General features: G+C 43.5%; 1 protein-coding gene across 1 annotated transcript in view; it reads left to right on the top strand.

The window, feature by feature from the left end:
• The window catches only part of IQCA1 (IQ motif containing with AAA domain 1), a 111,637-nt gene extending 87,384 nt beyond the window's left edge, over positions 1-24,253 (top strand). Inside the window, exons 15-19 of the mRNA XM_040605217.1 lie at positions 2,338-2,537; positions 11,475-11,561; positions 15,568-15,745; positions 19,008-19,246; positions 23,711-24,253. Coding sequence (XP_040461151.1) covers positions 2,338-2,537; positions 11,475-11,561; positions 15,568-15,745; positions 19,008-19,246; positions 23,711-23,815 — 809 coding nt within the window. The 3' untranslated portion in view covers positions 23,816-24,253. The remainder of the gene's footprint in view (positions 1-2,337; positions 2,538-11,474; positions 11,562-15,567; positions 15,746-19,007; positions 19,247-23,710) is intronic.
• The last annotated feature ends 1,894 nt before the right edge of the window (positions 24,254-26,147 follow it).

The raw sequence follows: 26,147 nt of genomic DNA on the forward strand, positions 1-26,147 counted from the left end.
AGGTAGTTTTGGATAAACCCTCACCGGAGGATTGCAAGTCTGCCCACAATCACCTGAGAAAGCTCAGCAGTTACCACGTTGCAGTCAGCGCAGGCAGGGATATTTCACATATTGGATAGCTCCTCCAAAGTTATGTTTTAACACCACCTAATCCAGTGAAATTGAGCCCCGAAGACACACCCCCAAGGCAGGAGGAAAGAGGACCCATAAATTTTCTGCCATTTATACAATTGGCAAAAATTCTAGGGAGAAGAGACCCTTGACTAGCTGAACAAACAAAAAGCATTTGCAGTAGCAGTTTGAAAAATGCCTTTGAGTAAAAAAAGAAATATTACACGAACCACAAAAAAGGCACAGGAACAGTTTCACCTTTTGGGCAATACATTATTTTTACTTAATTGGTTTACTTAATTTACTTAATTGGTCTCAAAACAGTTAATCATTATGTAATTGTGTATGCATAGGAGTGAAAGTTTTTCTCAAAATAGTCACCTGATGGTAAGGAAAGCTCCAGCTTAAACGGCATCGAGGAAATTATAAGCAGCTGAAAGGAGAAATAATAGTAGAAGATATACTTCATCTTTAACCACAGAGGAGTCTGCTGCTCCCCTCATAATAAATCTATGTGTAATAGTAATAAATTGGTATGGAACGACCAAATATTAATAAAACCTGGGTGGCTGACAACTTCACTACATCCTGCACAGTGCTGAAATAATGGCATTCATCTTCACACTCAGTTCATTGTCATTTATTTGGGACATTAAACCATTAGGACACAGGTAGGCAGCCTGATTAGATTTGTTTTTAAATACCATTCTTACCTAGCTGTCCCCTTTAAATCAGAGAACTTTTCCAGGCTAAGCCACAGGCACCTCGGCAGCCTGTCACCTTCAGGGCCAGTTTCCCCCAGCTGGTCCCATAGGCAGGTAGACACTGGTCTCAGAGACCGTCAGAAGTAACAGATGCTCTCACAGATTTTCAAGTCTGGCTTCCTAACAGCTACCACTACTGACACAAGACATTTTCAGGCATTGAGGCAGTGATGTTACTGCACTTAGCATCGGATACGGATAAAGCGTTTGACATTTCCTGCTACTTCCACCTCTGGAGCTTCACCTGTACCTAATTCATACAGTGACAGAGCTGCAGGGAAGACAAGTTCTATCACCATCAACCACCTGAATCTGTGTGTGGTTCTGTTTTCACAACGCAGGCGTTTCCGCTAGGCTTTCCCAGGTGATGGATCATATTTCTTGCAGCCCAGAACGAATTTACCTGGAGCAGCCATCGAGACAGATTTAGAAATGCTGAGCAGTCATTGCTGCTGGCAGAGCAAGCGAAGCATAGCAACCCTGGCGTTTGCTCACCTGAATAAAATGAAGGGAACAGAATAGGATCCTCCTCCTGCTAGCAGATATCTCATACCTGCTCTGCAACGTGCAGCTGCCATGTTCAGGACTGGGGAATGACACCAGCTCCTCCGCAGATGAGCTAAACCCACACTTGGCAGCTGGGCTTGGAGAGAATATCAGCAGCGGAGGATTTTGGTGTACAGCTAGCCTGAATGACAGACAGCCAGAGTCTTCACTGCTCGCTGAAAAGCAATAACATTTAAGAGGAAAAATTACCCCAAAAAGGGAAGGGTAGGCAGAGGTTAAAGGAGAGAAAATAAAACATCTGGTAACATCTGCTTTCAAAATCACTGACAAACAGCTCCAACAGATAGTCCCATTAGTTTTCTTTAAAGATGGGGAAGCTGGAAATTGTCATTTCAGACAGCAGGAGGAAGGCATTCTGCTAGCCTTACATGCAGCAGGAGCCTATGCCCTTGTCCAGTGGCGGAAAGTGACAACCTGCTCTGACAACTAATGCCAAACCTAAAGCCACAGGTACGTCTGTAACTGACAGCTGGGGGAGTCGACAGCTGCTGCGTGACTGAAGGCAAGCGTCCTTGTGCAGGGCACCAGGCTCAGCCGTGCACACAGCCACCAGCAGCAGTTCTACTTCGAGATGCTTAGCTCGTATCAGTCCTCAAAGATTTACCAAGGAATTACCATTCTTCTAGCTCACCTAGGTGTGGAGTTGAAGTTTGCCCAGCAGAAGGTACAAATAAAGGTGGCTGAGTTTTGCTGCAGACAGGGATGTTAACTCAAACGTGCCAGGGGCATACCTCTGGTTTTACAGTATGGAACTCAAGAGCACTTGTGCCATATTAAGGAAACAATTAATTCACATATATTATTTACAGTGAAGAAAAAAGAAGGAAGAATCATTCTGTAACCTTTATAGCAGACTTAAATGAAAGCAATAATAGTGCCATATGACTTTTTACAGGTTCCCAGACAGTCCACGAGAAGGCTCCTTTGGTGAAAGCCTTATTACTAGCTGGACCCGCCGGGGTTGGAAAGAAAACGTTGGTCCATGCCATCTGCACCGAAACAGGAGCCAACCTCTTCAACTTATCTGCTTCCAACATTGCCAGGAAGTATCCAGGCAAGAGTGACGTGCAAATGATGCTTCACAAGGTTCTCAAGGTACTGTGCTTTGTGTACTTCTCTACAAAGCTGGTTCAGTTAATCACATCTTTGGTGGAACAAATAGGGACTTGTAGTTCCTCCATACCAAGGAACATACACACTAATCGTGCGAGACCAAAGCTGCCCAAGGTCCAAAGGATGGCCAGCCTAATTTGAAACTCCCTCCCTGCTTTTGAGTTTTCAAAACCACTTGCTGACAGCCAGTGTGTGCACCACTGCAGAGGATTTAATGCCCCTTGAGAAATCACTCATAGTAGCCATATTTTTCACATTAACATTTGTGCAAGCTTTGCATTACCTTGAATGTTAAAAGCATCATAGATAAAGAAAATTCTGTTCTTTGTTTATATGCACATCAGTCAGGAATGTTTGCCATGCAGCATTTAATCAGATGCTAGGCTGGGGGTGGTCAAAAATTTCCTCTCTGGGGCTGTTCTAAAACAGCTCTCCCCTCTACTGCTCTCTGTTTACCTATCAGCAAGCTTTTCAAAAGAGGGGATCCTGGTTCAGGATTACATTAGCAGAAATGTATGAGAAGTCTGGAAATTAAAGAAGGCATATGAGCTGTGAAGAACATTCCCCAAATCCTCTTCAGGAAAGAAAAAAAAAAAAAAAAGACAGACTATCCTGGCAGAATTTCTTCCACATTCTAAGTCCTCAGCATTTCTGCTAAGGAAGGAAGCCGGTAAACATTTCCAGACGAAATACTCATAGAAAGAAAAAGCACACCATGTACACTAGAAAAAGCCAAATACAATATTTTTCCAGTGCCAGAGGCCTACTAAAGGACTGAATTCAAATTGGCTTTCCCTAGGATTTATCAGACGTATGTTATTAAATCCAGTATTATAGCAGGCTTTGTGACAGGTGCCACCAACCCCAGAAAGGACTGGTTTCACCGTTAAAACTACAGCAATCCCCAAGGACCCCACTCCTTGCTGGTCAGAGCAGCGCCTAAGGAAAAGCAACGGGTGCTGTGACCACGCACCCTTGATGCCATAACACTAACACTGGGTCTGGCACCCCCCCGACACAAGCTAGTGCCGTTAGGCTGAGCTAACCCTCCCTCTCCTGCTTCCGCTCTGCACATTTCACCCTTCTGGGTTTCTCTGCCCTCATCAATAGCAAAGCACACGGCTGGCTGCAGGCACAGCACAGACCACCCTTGCCATCATTTAGTCTCTGCTAGAGCACAAGGCCTTTAAAAACACAGGAGAAAGGCAGCCTTTTCACTCCTATAGAAGGTTCCAGCTGAAGGTATTAAGATATTATTTTTTTTGTATACATGCATCCATATAATATGTACACTAACTGGCACATACATAAAATTGTTTGCATATCTGTATACATTATATATGCAAGTATATATACATACATTAGGTAAAGTCTAAATGTAGGTATAGAAAAATTTACCTTTTTCCACATTAAGACCAAACAGGAACATTAGCCAACACCTCCCCCAAAATTACAGTGAGCAGTCCAAGCTTACTTCTCTACCATAGCTGTCACGGAAGAAGCAACAACACTTGGGTGAACCTTCATGAGTTACCAGGATCGAAGCAGCTTGCAGTCAATCACATGAAATAAGGACTGTCCAGGCACTTGCTTATCAAAAGGTGACTTGTTCCAACTGCAACAGCAGTACTGCTTCAAACTCTGCTCCTTTCACCACCGAGCAAATACCACAGAGTATCTCTAAGGAACGTGTCATCTGCATGCTCATTTCTGTGCAGACTTATATCGACATAGCACCAGCTATGTCTTAGCATCATTCAAATCAATTATGTTCAGTTTCCATCCCTAATCCCTTCAGTTGTTTCACCTCTCCCTGCCACCTTCTGTCCCTGTGGCAGAGTCACTAATTTGTCAATCTGCTGAATACTTTGACTCAGATTCTGTAGGTTCTCAGAGCCAGGCTGGAAGCAGTCCTCCATCCACATAGGCTCTCACCTCTGCTGTTAGAATCCCTCTTTTTTTTTTTTTTGTTTCCTTGACAATGCCAAATGTGTCTGGATTTCCCTGTCTCTGGGAACTCTCAAGTCCCTGCCACAGCTGTCCGCTCCATTTGTCCTGCCATCAGTTGCTACTTCTTTACAACACCCAGTGGTCCCACACACACACACCTGGGATGGAGTAACTCCATCCCACAGCACAAGGAGGTCCAAGGTGTAGCCCACCAAGTAGGCAGCAGCTTTGCAGGGGAGGACTGGGCGTTCTTAACGACAGCAAGCTGAACACAGTTTAATAGGGTGTCCATAGAGCAAAAAGTCAGACAGATTCTGGCCTATATCATCAAGAGTATAGCCAACTTCTCAAAGCAATTAATTATTCCCTGCTATTTGGCACTTAAGAGACCACAACCGCGTCCACTGTTGGGCTAGCCTGTTACACGACAGGCACTGACAAACCAGCAGGTCCAGTGGAGAGCCGGGAAGGTAAGGGGGCTAGAGTGTGTGAGGTAAGCTGAGCAAACCCAGTTGTCCCAGCCTAAGGGAAGGCTGGAGTGAGAGGAGGTCCAACTACTGTTTTCATGGGCTTCGTGGGATAACACAGAGAAACGAGTCAGACTTTTCCCAGACGTGCACAGCAACAGGACAAGAAGCAACGGACACAAATTGCAGCAAGGGAAATTGTTTACATGTTCAGGAAAAAGTTTCACAAGGAATCAAAGGGTAAGGAATCTTTTACAGCCCCGTTTGCGGGAATCTACTGTTACCCAAGCTGAAGCAAACACAAGAGCAACACATACTGAAAAATTCCTTGACAAGAGGAAGCTGAGTATTGGTATTTGCACCCCCCAAAACAGCTTATTTTTCACCATGGTAAAGAAAGTCTGGTGTAAACATGTTTGGATTATTTTAAGACTACAATATATGGTGGTACATATAGCAGACAAGCCATGAAAGCAAGTGGTATCTTGTATTCACAGCTCTCAATCTACTGAGACATAGTCCACCTTGGTAAAGCATCTTGCATGCAGAGGAAAAAATTTGCCTCTTCTCCATAATCAGACACTTCTGGTGATTGTTTTTTAATTTTTTGTTTGGTTTTTTTTTTTTTTTTTTTGCAAACAGCAACTGTGACTGTTGTCAAGCAAGCTTTCTACTCCAGCTTTTCAGAAGTGTCTTTCTATAGAGTTAGTCAAGCAGAACACAGACCTACCACTTATAGTTCTAAGTGAATGACAGGAAACATGACATTTCTTTTTCTTTTATCTTACAATCCATGTAACCATTGTTCAACACCAAGATTTACTAAATATGAATTAATGGTGCTCTGTGATAAAGGTGAAGTAACCTTGCACTTTTGATTATCTATCACATCTGCAAACAACAGAGTTTCTGTAATGAAAGGAAATGCTGGAGAGCATAAAATGACCGTCAGGAAACTTTTGATCCATAACTGAGTGTTGGCTGCTGGCAGTTGTTTCATGGGAGACACCCTAAACAAGTGAATAGCACTGGGAAAAATGAAACCCTAATTTATTTCAGATGGAAAAGCCAAGTTCTTTTATTTTGGGGAGGAGACTTGTGAGAGACATACCAGCCCTGATCTAACATGAGGCTTGCATATTCCTCAAAGCAGGCATTTTACATATCATGTGGAGGAAATAACTTCTCATACCAGAACATGAAAACACCAACATTTCAATCTGCTATTCAAAGGAAATGTATGATAGATTAATATCAAATAGGAAAGCCATTGAAAGAAGCTGCAAACACCAAAAGCTCAAGTACTTGTGTTCTCCATAAAGGCACAGCAAAGCCTGCCAGGTCAGCTGCACTTTGGAACGAAAAAAAAGAGGATCTGTCTCCAATATAGAAGCATTTCCCAGCAGTCCCCAAAACCAAACTCATCCTTCAAGCATGAACTAGAACATGCTGTAATGTTTTGTCTAAGCCACATTTTCCATGTACAGAGCCAGCCTGAACTCAGTGGAGCTCTCCGCCAGCTCGTACCAACCGATGGCTTGGCTCTCTAACATTCCCATCAAGGCACAAAACACTGCTGCAGTGCAACAGCTTGTATAAAAGATGCAAAGAATGCACAGGAAAAAAAATAAAAACAAACATATCCGGAAAGGATTGAGGAGAGAAGGTAGAATTCATGACTCTGCGAAGCAGAAGTGTAAAAATGCAGGTAGCTCACAAGGCTTAACTCCAAGGCAATAAAAATGACAAGCACTGGCCTTCCATTAGCAACCATAAGGCAGCCATCAAGTTAATCACTACCAGAGTGAGACAGCCCCTGTTGGGTCCTTTACCAGGGCCGCAGCAGCACACAGAAAGCACATTGTACGAAAAGCCACACATGGGAGAATGTTATTAGTGCAACACTGACCAGGCTAAAAGGTTGGGAGAGAGGTGGCCAGGAGGAAATACCAGCAGAGGAGTCACGTACGGGTATGAACGGCTCAGTGTGCTGCTGTGCAGCCATCTGTACCGAGCAAGAGCTGCAAGCTGCAGAAATATTTCAACACCTCACTGTTAGGGGACTGCTATCAGGCTGTTTGGTTACGCTGTTTAGCAAGTCAGAGGTGACCATAAAAGCATTATGCCAAAAAAGGAACAGGATGTATATAAACCCGGCGTTTAGAGACAACGTGATTTTGAAGCCTGCCAGTTTTTTTCCACCGAATCAGGTTCATGATATTCACACCCACTGCTGCACTGTCCCTTCAGAAAAGTCATTTCTCTGGCAGTCTGAAGAACCAGGTACAGCTTACCCTAGCACACTGACAGAACTCTGTGTATTTAGCATCTCCCTGCCACACAAAACTCTTCATTACAGTTGAAAGTTTGGGAACAGTACAGACAGCCTTTCTCCCAGGCATCCCAGAGCAATTATTTTTCTCTTGGTACAGTTCAGCCTGCTAGAAGCCTAGACCTTTGAAGTGCTAAATGCCACCAATGCTCAAATATACAGGGTTACTTCTGTGACAAGGCAGCTTTACCTTGTGTTCCTCTAGTGTCAAAAAATTAAATGCATCCTGTTGGAAGACAGTATTTATAGTTATACATATATATAGTTTTATATCAGTTTTGTGTCTAACAAACCAAAATACACGATCACCGTGCCACTGGAATATTTGCCCAGTGAGGCTCCCACAGATAAGGCCTATTCAGCATCTTGCTCCTTTAGCTGCTTTGAAGCATTTCTGCAAATATAAACTACAGAGTATCAAGCAGTTTTCAGCAACAACTCAAGCTTCCAGAAAATCTTAATCTTGGGCCTTTAAAAAAAAAAAAAATCCACCAAAGTCTTTGAGTCTGAAGGAGCCTTGTGCATGTGCCCTGCAAGAATCAAGTCTCTCAAGTGCAGCAATTTAACTGTCACACTTTCCAAACTCCAGAGCCAGAGTTTAACCCAAGGCTTTCAGAAGCTCTGTTTGATCTTTGATGAATGTTGACAGACAGCAGGACGAGAAGGTGGTGTTTTTTTAATAATGATTTTCCTGAAGAGCAAATCAAGCCTCCGTGACCCATCGTTTTGCTTTACTAGCGGCAAGACGCTGGCCCAGGCTGCCCAGAGCAGCTGTGGCTGCCCCATCCCTGGCAGTGCTCAAGGCCAGGCTGGATGGGGCTGTGAGCAACCTGGGCTGGTGGAAGGTGGCCCTGCCCGTGGCGGGGGGGTGGGACTGGATGGTCTTTAAGGTCCTTTCCAACCTAAACTATCGCTTCTATGATCAGAGCAGTTTCCAAGTGTAGGTGGCTGCTGTCTGGGTGCGGTATTAGAAGGGTTAAGGAGCCATCTGCTGGCAGCTCCAACAAATTGTTAAATGCAGCAAAGCTAATAAAATTTCAATTACAAATTAATTATGTACAGTGCATTTAATTATCCATGGATTCAAACTGTCCATGGATAATTCAAATGAAGCACTTTCACGGGGGATATACAGTCTGCTACGTATCTGCCAACAATTTAAATTAGATGCCAATGGATTCTGGGTGTCTGATCCATCTCAAAAAAAAAGGAACCGCCAAGCCCAAACACAGTGTGTTGAATTTGGTCATATTCATGTGTATCAACACCAGAAAAAGATATGCAGGTCACTTTATACATTTAGATGTTTGCCTCAAACCAGAAAGCAAAGTCTCTCTTTAAGAAGGAGCCAGGAGTGAGGTTATTCATTGTTATTTCCACTTACTCAGTGGGGGAAAGAATGGGGACAAAAAAAGATGAGAGGTGTGACAACATCGAGAATTCTTCCTTAAGAGTTAAAATGAAAGTATAGTCCAATTTAAAACTTAAGGCTGCATTTCAGAGGGCTGCTAACCACAGCAGTCACCTCCGAGCCAAACGGGGAAGATCTGCACCTCCCCGACTGCGGCGGCCCCACTGAAAGGACAACATGGCTCGCTTTGAAGTACACAAGCGGAGTTCAACCATTGCCAACAGCTTTTACAGCCTCTGTAACCTCCCCCACCCTTATCCCCCTGTCACATCACACCACAGCATCAGACACACAGGTATGGAGAACACATTGCAGAACAGCTACGCAGCTCCCCAGACATCACACAGCTGCACTACATGCACAGAGCAAAAATACCAGGAGGAGACTGCTCTCCTTGGGAAGCAAAGGCACAGCACCTCTTTACATTAACATTAGCACGCGCATTAGAGGATGTCAGCAGCCGAGACATTAACAGGGTCATAAACACGAGCAAAGTGGGGAGAAAGCACCACAATAACAGCAGATTGCACAGTGATAGAGCCTACTGGGGGGTAACGTGTGTGCACAGTCTGTAAACTTGAGCAGAGAACATGCCACCAGCCCAAACTTCACTGGGGAAGGGGAGGAAATGCAGGCTTCAAGGGGAACCGTCTCCCACTGCCTCATCTCCCTCCTGATAGCCTCTCCAGGCACACAGAGCAGGAGCAAAAAAGAAAAAATGGTTATGTTTCAGAAGGTAAAGGCACCATCAGAAAGCCCCAGCCAATAACCCATTCATTAGCAGTGCCGAGTTCTGTAAGGCTCTCCGAGTCAGAGCTTCCACACGGCATAGTAGATTGTGACAGGTGCATGAAATGCAAATGCAGTTCTTTAAGAAGCTGTAGATTTTTTAGCAACATAAACTAGACCTATTTTTTTCTTTAAGTCTTAATTTTACAAAGAACGTCAGTTATCCCATCTCTGCTATGTGACCATGCTACCACATTACACTTCTTTCACTATTTGTCTCCAAGCCTGTTTACAAGCATCCAGGAGCTAACTGAATTCACCTGCAAGTGCAAATCACCACGCCTGACTTGCATTTTCTGCAGGTGCCTGAGCCCTTGGCTAGCACATTACTCAGCAGAAAATGCCAGAGTTCAAGGCTGCTGCACAGCTCAGTCCAATGAAAGCCCCAAGCTTACCCTCTCAAACATACCTTGCAGAGCATGTGCAGGCTTAGGAATATGCCAAACATACCTATGAACACAGATAAATAGGAGGATAGATTTAAAAAAGCATCTGGTCTTATAATGGCAGAAGTCATTGCTGTACAATTTTAATCTGTTCTTTCATTCCAGGTTGTGTACTCAATACACTGCTGGACTCAAGTTCCTCTTAAGTTGTACGGGCAGACAAACATTCACATAACTGCTAGGTCCATGCATCAGTTTCTGCAGGACTTACACATTCTCTTTCACAATATGTTTTTATTTTTTCAGTCTTAATTATTCATGCTAAATATTCAAGTTCCTGCCTTCCAAAGGGAAAAAGGTCTCAGCTTTCCTCAATGAAACTGTTCTGAACTTGGAGGTACCACTTGACATATTATAGGACTGACGAGTTACCACAAATAAAGCGTCACATGCCAAAGATGGCATTGTTTCCACTTCACCCCATCAGCAGCACAGCAAACGAGTGTAACAGCCGTCATCTACTATTCTTTTCCCCTATATTCAATCCATTTTTACTGTACAGACACACACGCTTAGTGCTTTTGAAACGTGTCCATTAAAATGAACTGCAGCGCTTTGAAGAAAGATGTTCATGACTTATTCCTGCACTGGCTGTCAATCAGACACTGGGCTTGTGATATATAGAAACTATCGATTTTATAAGCTTCCTTTCTGGAAGCTGCAGTTTCAACTTGGGGAAAAAAAACCCAAACAGGACAGAAGAACGCTGTCTCTCCCTCTCATTACCCATTGACTCCTCGAGCCATCACTTTTGTTGCTGAGCAAACTAGCACGGCTCCAAGAGCCACTGGAAAGTGATCAAAATTTGGCAGTGGAATGTCTAAACCACTGGCGTTTCTATAGCAATAGGGAGAGCGCAAGATGTGAAAAAGCCTGTAGCATTGCTGCCATCCTGCTGTGAACCTGAGGTATAGTGCCTCTGACTTTGAGCCGGAAAGCCCATTTGTACGGTCACACACACACCCCCCTCTTCAAATTAACAGGTTCTGTTTTAATTCTTGGGCTAACTGCAAATTAAATGCTATTTTGCAAGCCTGAATGCATATCAGCCTGTTTTGCTTCACCATTAGCACCCTCGCTTCTCATGCACCAGCCGTGTCTTGCCTGTCTCCCCATCTGTGTCGCCCTCAGAAAACCAGCGAGGGATCCCACAGGCAAGGGCAGCCAGTCCCAGGCTGCCGGTGGTCTGTCCATTGCCACAGAGCTCCAAGTCCAGGCTTCCTTCTGCAGAACTGCCGCTGAATTTGGGTTGAGAAAGGAAAGATAAGCGTAGCAGTCAAAACGATCCCATTTGGGTTGGGTTCTTAACATTAGATTGCTGACTAGAAACAGTTTGATTTGCCAAGGCTGCTGAAAAAAGCCAGTGCTATCTACAAGTGCTGAACAGTTCTGGAAAAAAAAAAAGCAGCCAGGCTAATTTTAAATGCTGAAATGTGGATTCAAAAGCATAATTACAGGCTCCCAGGTATGAAATTATAGCCATTTTAATCAACTACTTGCCTTCTCTCCCCCATTTTCTCTTAGGTGGCTAAGCAATTGCAGCCTTCAGTTGTGTGGATTGAAGACACAGAAAAAATATTTTCTAAAGCAGTGCCGAAGGCTGAAGAAGAGGTGAGTAGCTTCTCTTTTTATTTCCATGCGAGTAATTTCTCCTGTTACATTACAACAGACACAAAGGAACAAGTGTATTTCTTAGCTTAGCACATACCAGTATGACCAGACCTGCCAAAGCTTGCTTGATAATAGCTTGTCTCACAAACATTTTTTTCTTTTAAGGGAGTCTTGTGACTTCTTAAGAGCCCCCAAGAGCTCACGTTTCTCTCCTACACCTATACTTGCTTTATTTAAAAATAGTCCAGTCACTGCTCATCAGTGCACTGAAAAGTAGAAGAGAAAAATGGAGAATTTCAAAACAGGAGACAAGAAACTAAAAGTTAAGATGAGCTTAAATTGTTCAGCTCTATTAATTTGAGAAATTGGATGGAGCCAAAGTGAACAATAAAGTAACAAGGATAAATTTCCACTGTGAAAACAAAGAGCCTATGTTAAATAGTTATGTTTACTGATTATTTTCTTTGGGCTCCCAGGAGCCCTATTGCCATTGCTTCCATTCCTGCCTCTCTCACGTAGCTTCCCTACTAGAAAGAAAATTAAAACACTGCCCAACAGACACAGAAACTCAACCACTGCAGCAGAGCAGAGCTCACCCGAAATCCTGATTAGATTCATGTTGCTTGCAAAATGTTTTACTTTTAGAGCTCCATGTGAAAAAGTAAACCTTTTTTTCTTAAGGCAAGTCCTGTGCGTTTAGACTGTGGGGTGGCCACAAGCCTGTGTTTTGGAAGGTTCGGGGAACATCACCTTGGAGGAGGCTGTTACCTCTGCGAGGGCTGTGTGAGCTCATGGGTGTGCAGTGACTGGTGAGCTCCAGTAGCCTCCACACCAACAGGGAACCTTTCTCTTGGGCTCAAACCTTGACAGCGAGTGCAGATGGGGATTAAAATTAAGACTAGGGGCCAAAGATTGCCTGGAGTACTGACAATCTTTGCTTTGATGACCACCAGTGTGGAAAAATTTCTTATCCTTCCCACAGCAAAGTCAGAGGTATCAGCTCTGCCCCCGTTATTGCATCCCAAGACCTGCAGGTATTAACAAAAGGTCTCGTGTTCTTGGTGGGAGCGGATGGCCCCAGGCTTGACATCACACACATCCAAGATAGTTCACAGCATAGCCAGTATTTTGAGCCAGAGAGCATGAAACAGGCGGGACAGGCAGTGGTAACTGGAAGCAGTCTGGGGAGCCTTTCTTGGGAGCACTAGAATTTTGGAGATGAGCTACACTCAGAAGCAAGGGGAAATAACTCTGCTCATCCCTATGCAACATTTCCAGCACTGTAACTGAGAACCTAATACAAAATAAGCCTTAACTTCTTCAAATACCCACTAGAAAAGTAGTCTTTCTCCAGTCCTTCCCAAAGGATGCAAAGCAGTCAAATAGCAAATACATTGTGGTATAAACCTAGTTGCCAAGGACGACACGTGAGCAGTTCAGCTCCTCCTCGTTAAAGAGGTCGAGGTCACCTTCACCATTCACTCCGCTTCTCTCCAGCCCAAGTCCACACGATGGCCGAAATCCTAGGCTGCCTCTTCAGCAGCCCTTCTTGCTACTGGCACATTTCTTTCCAAGTGGAAGAGATATTATTATCTTTCAGGACACATCCCCAAAATGCACACACATTAGTTTCACAAGCATAACAGGAGCTGCTACATGTAAATGCCAGTCTGGTTTAGTAGGCTTACCATGAGTGGAGTGTTTAGCTCGTCTCTGATACCAGTTCAGTCATTTAACATTTTGAAATTAAGATTCCTACAAGCTGAGCAATGAACACTTGTTGGAACCAACAAGTGGATCAGTGGGAATCCATGAATATAATTTGTCACCCAAAAAAAAAATGTTCTAAATGCTAGGGATAAATTAGGACTTACTTTCACAAGTAAAAGGTGAAACAATTGTTTTAACAGCTCTCTGCATCTCCTGATAATCAGTTTTTCCAGCAAAAAACATACCACAGGCCCAGAAAACACCATGTGTCACCTGAAGCAATTATATCTTCTATCAGTCATTTCAGTGAGATGGGATTCCTCTACATTCCCCCAAAACTAAAATAATTTGATAGCTCTCACTTTTCTAGCAGTATTGAAGTCTCAAAACATTGGAGAACATTTATACTTCCTTCCAACATACATGAAGAGAAGGAAAGCATGAAGCCTATGAGAAGCAACAGATACATAAATCACAGAGTAATTCAGTCAGCATAAAATGTTAAAGTAAATCCGTATCTCTGTCATTGCTGTGATCAGACCTCCCTGGCAGAGCAAAGGTGGCAAGATTGGCTAAACCTTTCAAAGCAGCTATGTAACAGCAACCTGTTTAATCATCAGAGAAGCAAAGCTCATTACCAAAAGCTTCCCAGCAAGGGAATGGCAAAGTTTGGATAAGAGCTTGTAATTTGAGGTTGTGCCCTCAGACGGCAGTGTTTGGGCGTTGACAGAGCAATATCCTTTCTTTCTGAGCAAGAAAAAAGCCAAGACTTCTCCTTTGTTCCAGGGCGTACCTACTATACTCACAAGGCACATTCTTTGGGAGCGAGTACAGGCATCCTGCTCTCCTGGGAGCATTGGGTGCATCGGCACAACAAGGAGGAGATGAAAAGATGGCAGCTGGCATTGTGTCATGGCCACAGAAATAGTTCATACAAGAGCAACAAAATGAGCCGGGGTTATCGTCCTGGCAGGCAACATGCCCATGCTCCGAAGTGGGACCTATGCCCTAATGCTAAGACATACTCAGCTCATTATCATTAAGCAACTGGCAAACTTAGGAAGATGCCTAGTATGACCATGAGAAGAATAAGAAAACAAACATATCACAATTAAGACAAGTTCAGCTAGAAGAATAACTGTGTGACTCTACGCAGAGACTTTAGGGATTTCTTATCAATTTCCCAATTTTCCCTCCTCTGTAGCTTTCCCTCCAAAAAGCAGAGCTTTGTCTCCTTTCTGCCAGCTGCCTGCTACTGCAGACAACAGAGATTGGATCACAAAGATTGTACGTGCAATGTAGATTCACAGGTGTTTATAATAACAAACCTTTTTAGCTGAGAAGGTCTGTGGGGCAGTTTCTTTTTTATTGACATTAAGGAAAGCCAATCTGAAATCAAAGCTCAAGTTTCAGGGAGCTGCTTACTGTGTAGTAAAAAAATAAATCACGAGTTGATCTGGAGAGTAAAGTTTTCAAGTGAGTGGGTGTCAGCAGCTTGAACGTTAAGCTTCAATCATTTCTGAAAAGAGGCTTTCAAGTCATTGGACTTCTCCGATATGCTATCCTAACCTAGCTGTTCACTTATAGCTTTATTAATAGTAGAGTGACACTACAGCAATTTGATTAAGCTTCTCCAACCAATATTCACTTGAACATTATCAAATATAGCTATACAATAACAGGCTTTGCTCAATACTCATCTGTTCTGTAACTAGTGGTTGTTAAAAGTCAAATAGTAAATCATTGCAAAGAAGTGAACCTTGAGTTCAAAGAGCTTGCGTTCTCAGGTTAAAGCCTCAACAAGCTAGAAATCATAGCAAAAATTAGGGAGTATATGTTTCACATTTACACATTCACATGGGTAGGAGTTGGTAGACCATAACCTCCAAGAGCTGGGAGGATTCCAGGCTAGGTTACATACCCTGGCAATTTTTCTGTCTGTTAAGGTTCATCAGGTGCACAGGTCCAAGCAATATTTCTCCTTGAACTGGAAATCAGGATTTCCTTCTTTACATGAGTTGTTTCCTTCCTGCTTTTCAATAACAGTACCAGCAAATTCAATATAGAAAGGCAGTAGCACAAACTCGCAAATAGATAAGCAGAAATTGAGTGTTTGCCTGACTTTCAGAAGACAGAGGCATTCTACTTGGGATGAGCATACTAAATGCAACTAGACTACTAAAAAAAGCACAAAAACCTGTTGTATATAGCACATCTACAACTTCACCTCGTTAACTCTAAACTGTCAGCATCAGTAACAACTCTTTCCTCTTATATTTACATGTACACCCTGAAGATGAACCTGAAACACCTGGAAAAGATCCTCCCCAAATTCCTTAAGGCTTTGAAAGCGCAGGACAGAGTGCTGCTGGTGGGAACTACCAACCGTCCCTTCGATGCTAATCTTAAACCTTTCTGCAAAGTTTACCAAAAAATCATTCTTATTCCTAGGCCTGACTACGCTTCAAGATTTGGCAAGTATTTAAATCATCCTATTGATTCCTACTGTTTAAAATCCATGCTTATTGTCTGGTTATCCTCAGAACTGACTTTAAATTCACACCCCGGGTACATCTCAGTTCCTGAAAGCGTAGGCAGTACAGATACAGGCTACCCCAGAGAGCAAATAATAAAAGTGGAAGTTGGGAGAAGAGTTTAAAATACTGTTTGGCAGTTACTAATTTTTCATTAGTTTAGTGCACAGCAAGTTCAGCCCAAGCTGGTTTTTCCCCTGTTTGAAGGGTAGGACCCTATTTCAGTGCAAATTTTCTAATCCAAGCTTTTAGGTTTCGTGATGGGTTTTTGTTTGTTTTTTTCAGGTTTGTTTTGTTGGGGTTTTTTTGTTTTCACACAGAGATTCTAAGTTTCTGTTATTCCTATCCAGTTTCCATACTCTAAACAATATACTTCAAAGTCCCTCCATAAACAGAACTGTGTCTGGAGGACTGAGTTTTGTCACTAGCAAATTCCATTTTTGTACCTACGGATCATTAGGGAAATCTTAAAGGCATCCACAATTTTGCAAGCCTAGTCTATCAAACGTCTGCAGTGACAGACAGGCTCTCCCAAAGCCTGACAAGTTCACCGAGTACCCCATACATTGAGATTTAAAGCTTGTCGGGAAAACAGTGTATTTTATTACACCAATTTACATGGCTAGAAAAAGACAAACTTCCAGGAATACAAGTTTGTTTTCAGATTTGAATCATCTTGAAGCCTGCAATAGCTCAGCATTGGCTAGGAAGAAACACTCCAAATTAAGCTTAATAATGGGAATCAATTACTACAAGAAAAATGGAAGTTTGTCCGCATCCTTCAGAAGTGGCTGGTAGAAGGGCTTTTGTTCCCAGAAATACATAATTTTTTCCTGTGGTTTAATCATGAATACGTGGTTGAACAGTTTTCTGGGCACTAAGGGGTCTCGGCGTGGTGACTCACAAGCAGAAGGGCTGTTTAGGTCCACTCTAAAGATAATATTGAAAAAAGGTTTGAGGCTATTTAGAATGTCACCAAACACTTCAGGTTAGGACTCTCAATGGTGCACTCCTACCAGCAGCTCCTAGCATGGAAATCCCTGTTGATCACCACATCAAAGACAACAGACTCCCTTCATGCCACTGATTTCTGATAGATCACATCCCAGAATACAGTAGTAAAGGAAACCACATTCAGTTCAGGGACCTGGCTACACAGTTGTACCCCGGCTACAATATTGCTCCACATAGTCACCTTCTCACAGTACAGTCGCATGACTTTTGTAAAGTCCAGTTTCTTAACTGCCTTTCACAGAGGCAGCCAAGGTACTGAGATGATGCACGTTTGGGCAAGCTCAGGACAGGTTTTGACTGTCTAGCACATTATAAATCTCTCCCAAGTTCAATAATTTTCATAGCGTGGATGGGAAACGGTCTCTAAGCAAGCTAACATGTGTTTCATGTTACGTTACAGCTCTGATAAATTGCTAACAGATAAGGGACATGAATAAGACCTAGAGAAAGGAGGTGATAGCAGCTGAATTTAGCTGTGTTCACTTCTGGAGATTGAGCTGTCACATTCTGGGATTCTCACCACTAATTTGGAGTCCAAAAGGGCCAGCTGAAGGGATTTCAACTGCAAACTTAAGAATGCCCCAAAAAGTTAACTCTTGACATTTTAAAGCAGATTAAACTTGCAGTTTTACTTCTTTGACATTGTCCCATTTAAGGCACTGCCTGGCTTGTTCTTTAGCTCCAGCCTTCCCTGAAGTTCAATGGAAATATGATCTTTACCACAGAGAGCCCTCACCTTCCAATGCCTGACACCCAGTCCGAGAACTAGAGAAACTTGTTTTGACAGGAAAGCCATAACAGAACAAACACTCACAGCCACAGTGCACGTTACCCGTCTGCTACAACCCCCTCTCATTACAAACCAGAATATTCCAATCTATGCACAATGGAAATAGTAAACATACAATGGAAATCATTAAACTTGAAGATTCACTATCCTATACCGGTTTCTTGCTATTAATCACCCAGCAAGTCAGTAGCTTGTATTACACACAGGTCCTGCCTGCACCAGAAGCTGCGGCACACAGTCTATGGCTGCACAGAAACAGTGCTCACTGTTGTGTGCATCAATTCCTCTTTTATGAATTAGTGATTCAGCCAATAATTATCGAGCATAGATATAATTCAAGTGGAAGACCACAATTTGCCCGAGTGAAAAATGTAATACAAAGTTGTCAATAGTTATGGGCATGAGTCCATAGTATTGACGCAGCAGTCGAAGGAAGGATGGGGCAGGTTTGCTCCATTACACAGCTGCCCCAACATCCAGTACCGTTAACTCCCCAACCACATTTTCATACTGCATATGAGCATTCAAACACACAACACCCAAATCACAAGTTGTCTGTCTCATTCACCAACCTTTTTAATCTCTATGCATATTACTTGTTGTTTTTCCCAAGTGTTTTTATATAAGACTTGAAAGGAAAGCATGGTGAGATTGCATGAAAGTTTTACTAAGTTTCTCTGAGACAGACCATTACTTTATATAGGATAAAACAAAAGATGTTATTACTCCTATAAATTTATTTTTGGAAGCAAAATCTCAGGCACTTCACGAACAATTAAGAAAACCTTCATATCACAGAGGTTCACAGCTAAAAGATACAAACAGATTCACCATTCAAATAAGCAGCAAAGTGCCAATCACAGAAATTTATACCTGGCCTTTGCAACACATGCCTGCAGAGCTGGAAGTCAAAGGCTTCCAAAACCAAGGATCCAGTCCCCATAGCAGCCCTCAGCCCAGCAGGAGTCACTGGTGACCAGGGTCATGGAGATAAAAGCAGGCTGTTAATGTAGGTGTGTAAGTCTACACACCCAGACTGGAACATGCTGGACAGGTTCTCTTTCTGTGCGTACTTAAGCACATTTAACTAGTTCTTTCCATTTTTACACACCTATCCACCTCACATTATGTGGCCTTAATGACTTTCGGAAAAGTACTGACTGATAGCCAACAAACGATCACTAATGGTTCGAAAACAGGTGTGCCTGAAGGCCTCTATGCTACAAACCTGTGGATGAAAGAAACAGCAAACATGAAAAATGTGAATCCTGGCTTTCCTGACTGATATCCCTTGTTTTCCTGTTTCAGTTTCAGAATGCAAAAATATTTCTCCTGCTTTCCTTAACGCATTTTTTTTTTTGTCTTTGCCATTCTCTTTTTCTGGATCCTGATGAACAGTGCTATGGAAGCACATTATTCTGCAGAACGGTGGAGTGATCACCAGCTCGCTGAACATAAGCTGCCTAGCAAAAGTGTCTGATGGTTTCACCCAGGGACACATCATCCAGGCAGTACAAGCTGTCCTGAGCGAGCTACGCCTTCTGCAGATGACCAGGAAGCCTCTGACGACTGCCGAGTTCGTGACTTCTCTGGCCAGGCAGGATCCAGTGTACATAGAGGAGGAAGAAACATTTAAGGTGACATTAAGAGCTATGTTAACCAGCTGTCTTTCATCGTCCCCTGCCACGTCCTTGTCCGGGCACATTTGATCTAGAGACCCGCTAATTCTGCTGATGGGTTGGCACATCACTGTTTGAATGATGATGTATGGCTGAACAGCACCAAACACCCACCTCTTCCCATTTTGGGATGTTTGGCAGCCCGGGCTGCTGGGCAGCTGGACGTGCCAGGCAAACTGTCATTACTACAGGCAGCAGCTCCACACGGGCAGCACACCTGGCACACAGCTTTGCTGAACCTACTGCCCTCACCCTGCTCCTGCTGAACAGAGTGGCTTTCACATGCATGGATAAATCACGCAAGTGTCATTAGTACAATGCATCGTTTGTTTGGGGGTTTTTTTTGAGCTGATGTGTTCAGCCCGCCTGGCTATGTTGAGAACACAAAAAACCTAGACATGCAGGTGTTCCACATAGGGCTCAATTTCTAAGTCCTTATTTTAAATCATTTCAAACAAGAATTTTCTTATAAAGAGTTTTGATTTAAAATACGGGTTTTAAATAAGAATTAGTTTCTGCCTCAAGCTCCCTCCCTCTCCCCACCCTCAGGGCTATAAAATCCTGAAGGCAAAACCTGGCACATTGCACATACCTCAAATGCACATGGATCACCCTGCAAACAACTACTTTTTCCAGATGTAGCTCAGTAATAATTAGCCTTTGTTTCCCTAGACTAGGATTATCTTTATGTAGCAGTTAACTCTGCTTTCACTGTATCACTTAGTTTTCCTATTGATGGGAACAGTTTATCAGGCTTAGGTATAGGTCTACAATGTATTTACTGTAGTGACTTCACTGTAGCCTAGGGACGGGCTGAACCGGACTTGAACTAGCTAGTCAAGCACAACACTGCAACTTAGCAACACTGACACTCCAGAAAAATGGTGCAACACTTGACTGAGGCACTCCAAGCCTACTAAACACTAGTGAAAGCCTTGGCCACAAAACAGAAAACCCTGTTGTGTACCAAGATGCTGCAGGCAGCCCACACCTGGGGCTCCAGATGGGATAGGGCTTCTGTACTGAAGCCAAGAGACCCCAAAAAGCGCTTTCTCAGTCCTATCCCCACCCCAGCTTCTACCCAGACCCACTTTTAAACCATCCAGTCGTCCTGGCTGAAAGGTTTCCTTCTCCTTCTGCTCTTTGAATCCCCTCTGGTTCTGAATCCCCACAGCACCTCACAAAATAAACAGGATGCAGTTTCTAACAACTTTGTCCAAGTCTTCTTCCACTGCTAACCTAATGATAGTGCATATTTCTCCCAGCCCTGTTGAACACTTTCCAATTTCCATCTAGAGCCATTTGGCTCACTCAACGCAGGCAGCATTTGTGATATTTGGCAAATTACTCTTTTTATCCTCATGCTTCCTATCTAAACCAATATCTTTCCTCAGGGAAAGGCTAATGGTTCAGTGTTGCAGCAAAGAAAAAAAAAAATCTATCATTCCCAGCTCCAAGTAGTAATCCATTTGTACCCTGAAACATGAGAGCTAGTATTTAGTGCAAGTTTTACTTGAAAATATTATTCTGCTTGCTATGAATGTGCCTGTTTTGTACAGCACGAAGCGTGCAGGCAGCGCTTCATTTTGAACACTGCTAAAATGATACTGTCCTCGGCGTCCCGTGGCAATCATTTCTTTGCATTAATTACAGCCCTTAAGAAAGTATTTCCTTTTATCTGTTTTAAATTTTTTTCCCTTAAATGTCATGGAACCTTGCCCCAGCACCTGTAATACGACACAGGGGAAGAGGATTGTCAAAATGGCCTCATGCATTAATTAAACTCCAGTGTCTTCATCTCATCTCGCACAGAAGTCTCCCCTTCCTGAGCCTCTAATCATTGCCACCGTTGGACCTTTTCTGTTGCTTTGCTTTGTCCTTTTTGAAGTGGGGCGGCTAAAACGCAGCATTCAAAGTGAATATTAGCGCTGTGATGAATCTTTGATTTCTATTCACTGGAAACATGAATCTCCCTGTTTGACATTTATATTCTGCCAGTGTTCCAAAATGAATATAAATAATGCAAAATTTGTAATAATGTGATTTCTTCATTCAATTTACTCAAATTTCTGCCCCAATTAGACTTCCTCATTTTTGAAATTACAAATTATTGCACCAGTGTGATTGATACAAATCCTTGCACAAAAATAACAGTAATCCTAGAGGAGCAAAGGACTGCAGTCCAGCTAGCACACCAAGTTCTGCCTGGCAGTGACTGGTACAAAATACTTACATGCAAGAAAACCCCTGCTACAGGCTATGGACATCCATTGCTTCCTCCAACAAGCAACCATCATAACTTTGATCCATCGCTCACTATCAGGAACATCCCCAGTTCAGATGCTAGTGCGCTAACGATAAATCTACTTGTAGCCATATCTGAGGAGCTGGCTTCATTAATCACACATCGCAGTTCCACTAGCTAACGAGGCAAAAGCAGCCATTACTGCAAGCCAACAGGCAGGTTAATTTTGTGCATTGAAATATATGCATGAAGAAACAGGAGGAGAACAAGAGGGGACATCGCAAGTCACTCTGCTCCTCCCGCCACATGCAGCGGAGGCCTTTTATCAGTGACTCTGAGCAGGCAGTGGGTTGACCTCCACAGCCCGCCCCCACCAAACAGTGCTTTACACCCCACCTACCTCCCAGAAAGCTGTTGGCAGGGGTTTGTTGTTCTTTTCACCTCCCACTTAAGGTCTGGGGAACATTATACCCAGGACAACAAACCTGGAGGAAGAGACTGTGGGGAGAAAAACAGAATTTCCACGGCCTCATGGTCTGTGGCTCATGGAAGGCTAGAGACATCGCTTGGTTGCTAGTTACTGCTGGGGAAGTCAAGACCTCCCCAAGTCAATAGTCACAACCACCACCTTGTCTTTCTTATCCTCCTCACGTGAAGGGCCAGAAGCAGCCATCTCCAGACCTCTCCCTGCCCCATCCCAGCTGGGACTGTTCTCCCCGACACAGGAATAGTTTGGCCCAAGACAGCAAAATTCAATTGCCCAGGCCACTGCACCGAGAGCCTCCCAAACACCTCCCATGTCACCATCCAGATGTGGATCCGCGAGAGGCTGCATGATGTTTTAATCAGTGGAGTCAGGGTTCTTGGAGGGGGAGTGCTCAGCTCAGTCAGGCAATTAGAGCAGAGATCACTGTGTTGGGGCTGCCCAGAAGCCAGCTGGACATTTGACAGCTGTCAGACTTCATTTACCTGCTGACAGTATTTAATCTGTAAGACAAGAGAACCAAATAGGGTGCCTGTCATCAGCCCCTTTCTGCAACCCAGAAGCAGCCTGTAAGAAGCATGACACCAAGGAGGACCATTGGGTGCCAGGAGAGGAATGTGAAGGCCTTTTCTCCCCTATACACTTCCAATACCTCTTCTCCCACTCCCAACTACTTCTCTTGCTGCTGCCTGTCTGCAACACATACTGGGAAACTGGACGAGGCAGATTCCTAGAGGCAGCCCTTCCAGGCTCAGGCTGCAAGCAGCGTTTTGGGTGGATCACATGGAAACGGCAGACCTTCACAGGATGCTGCATTGGTAGGAAGGTTGAAGACGACAGGGGCCCCATCAAAGGGCAGAGGAGACACAGCTGGGGCATGAAATAGTGGTCTGTAGCCAGAGGAAAGACATTCATTCCTGGGCCAGCGCATGGATGAACATGGTCAAGGCGGCAGGCATTTTATCAGCCATGTAGCATTTTATTCTCTGATGTAGGCAGGACTTTGTTAATAAAGGTTCCTGTACGTACAGCTTGGGAAAGACTAATTCCTACATAACTACTAACTTTAAGGCACTGCCTTCTTCACTTTACATTATTTTCACATGGCCTAGAACTGCCTTGTTGACATTACAGTCCAGGAGCTTGGCAGGTTTGCAGAGCAACTATACCAAAATCATTTACAAGTCACAGGACTGTGAACAGGCATCTGAAAGCAATAAACAGGTTTTTAATGTTCAGGGTTTGTTTTGCTTCTTAAGCTCTCTCATTGAAATAAAAACTGTCTGGATTGATTTGCAGAGCCATGAGAAGTAGATGCTTTGTCTATTGCCAAGTTTCAGACCACAGGGAGTTTTGACAAGAGCTATATACCCTGGAAATAGGGTTGATCATAGAAGTTCTAACGTTTCCATAACTATAGCAACACAAATGGCCCAGTTAAGTATCCCTGTTAATGAGACACAGTTCAAGCAAGCAATTGCTACACTTCTTGTTATAATAATGTACTCAAGAGATCTGAGGATTTCATTTCTCCTTCTCCACAAGCCAGTCAGGATTTTAAGACATTTGGAGGGGGTTTGTTGTTGGGTTTGTTTTTTTTTTTTAAGGAATGCTCCATTGTACTAGTAAAAAGTTTAAGGTTTTTTTTTCTTTAAGTTTTAATAAAACGTACATATCCTTTTTGATTCTCCAGGCTTGGTATGCCAAGACACCACTGGGTAAAGCACGAATCAGAGCACTGGCAGACAAGGAGAAAGTACCAAAAGGAAAAACAAATAAAGGAAAAGAAAAAAAGTAACTTCCTCAAGAATTTTGCATCTGGCAATACCAGTCACAGCTCTACTTCACTGAAGAGGGGAAGACATCAGGAAAGCAGACACATCAGAATAACACACCCCAAGTTATAAGTATTCCAGGAAAGAGAATCCCTTTCTGAATGAATTTTTTAAAAGTTAAAAAAAAACAAAACAATCAGATGAGACATCAATGTGACATATAGCTCTCAGAGGATAAAGAGTTAACAACCACTGACTTGCTCAAGCATTATTTATTCGAAGAGATTTTAGGGGGCAGAAGGGTTCATTACTCAGGACTGTAACATGCCATCAACTTTTAGGCTATACTCATTTATTTCAGCAAGTAACTCTCCTTAAAAATTGATGTCACATTAATGTCTTTCATTACTTTAATATCCTATATGCTTTATAAAACTAACTGCTTTATATATCTGTAGGTCTAATGTGTTACAGTTCTCAATAAAACTATTACAGCTATAAAGACTGCTTTTTAATTGGGATGGATTATAAGACACTTAATGCAATCAACCACAAGCTGAATATTTACATAGCTGCATGAGGATCAGCACCGTTTTACCTTTTGATGCTTTATCATGGACAAATTTTATATGTGAGGTTTGAAGAAAACAATAAGCAGAACAAAGGCAAAAGTAAAGCAGTCAGGTGGTGCTCATGTCAGTGGATGCCCCAAGAACCTATTTTGCAATAGAAAACAATGCCAAGTTACCTTGTTTGCACAAACGGCAGCGTTATCCATTACTTAAGAAAACATGTATGACAGAACAGCAGCTGCAATGACAATCTGGATTAGGCCTGCTGAGCTTTCTAAAAGGTTGTTTCATGCTGCGTTAAACCCAGTCTACCTAGACCTGCTTTAGCTTCTGCTAAAGCCAGTCCTTCAAGCTCCGTTCAAGCAGCCCACTGGTGAACGCCTGCCCCATCCCATTCAGACCCCACACATCAAGCAGGGTACAGATGGAGCCTGTGGGGTCACAGCAGCTCTTTCTGTGTGCTTGAGCAGCAAAGTGCGAAGCTCTGTAGCAGGAATGCCTTCTGCCCAGGAGGACCCAAGACACTTGGAAGCAGAGATTCGCTGGTCTTGTGCTTTGATGCAGCGAGTGCATTAGACTTAATGTCCAAATAGCACAGGGAACAGTCCACGGCAGCATTTGATAGCATTCAGGTAACAGGCAATCAATCTTGCCCGTTCATAAATCATCACTTGTGGGGGCAAGGTATTTATAGGCAGTGGTCAGAACACCCTAAAGCTTTGGGACATCCTACGTGGCACTGATGGAGCCAACACCGCCTTTATGTCAAGTACAAGGTCTCATTCACCAGGGTCTTTGCCAACAGGCAACTCACAATACCTATTTAATTGGAACACGAGGCACACCATCCCCAGGGAGTCAAAGGACCTGCCCATACCTTTACTACCGAGAGGCTGGGAGGTACCAGGAGGGCTGCGATGCTGTAGGGAGCTGCTCAGGTTTCCTCCAGCACAGGCCAGGCCAACCAGCCTTTGAGGGAGGGCAGGCTGGGGACAGCACATCGCGTTCTCTGCCAGTCACAATTCGCTCTGGAGTACAGCAGTGCTCGCTGCTTAGTACAATCTTACCAAGGTGTACATAAAAGGGAGTGATCACATTTTAAAAATTTCCACATCTTCGTACTATCCCAAGCCCTCACTTCCCCTGCCTGAAAAGGTATTTCATCAAAAAGGTGGTGGCAAGTGACTTGCCGAAAATGCACTTTTACCCAGACAGTGGGTACACAACATGCTTTAGGACAGCAACCCTGAAGAAAGACAAAAGCCCACCCAAAAACCTGCCTGAGAAGTTCTCTAACAGTTTGCTGAGAAGGGATTGGTACTGAGCCTCTCCCACCAAGAAGAAATCCAATGGGAAAAAAAAAAAAAAAAAAAAACAAAACACAAAAACCACTCCTGGAAACAGCAACATCTGAACAAAAGCCCAGAAAGATTCCTACAGGCAACTAACTGCACAGAAAACAATTCAAGAAATCATATCACTGAGCACAGTAGAGGGAACTGGGTGGCTCTTGTTAATAAAGTGAATTTTCCCCCCCAAGGGGGGAATGGGCTGCCATGCCGTCACAGCACGCGGGACAGAGCCAGCCCAACTCGGGGTTTTTGCAGTCATCTTTGGCTACGTTTTGCCGTCTGATACAGGGCTCCCCTGGACTTCAGCCTTCCAACCCTGCATCTCCAGCCCTGCCAAGGGGATCCAAGCAACAGAAGAGGAAATGCTTGCTAGATCTCCTCTGTGCAACACCTCAGGACATTTCTGGTGTACACAATTCCTTCCCCCAGCC

This window comes from Falco naumanni, chromosome 8 (assembly GCF_017639655.2).
Source record: "Falco naumanni isolate bFalNau1 chromosome 8, bFalNau1.pat, whole genome shotgun sequence".
Classification (NCBI taxonomy): Eukaryota; Metazoa; Chordata; class Aves; order Falconiformes; family Falconidae; genus Falco; species Falco naumanni.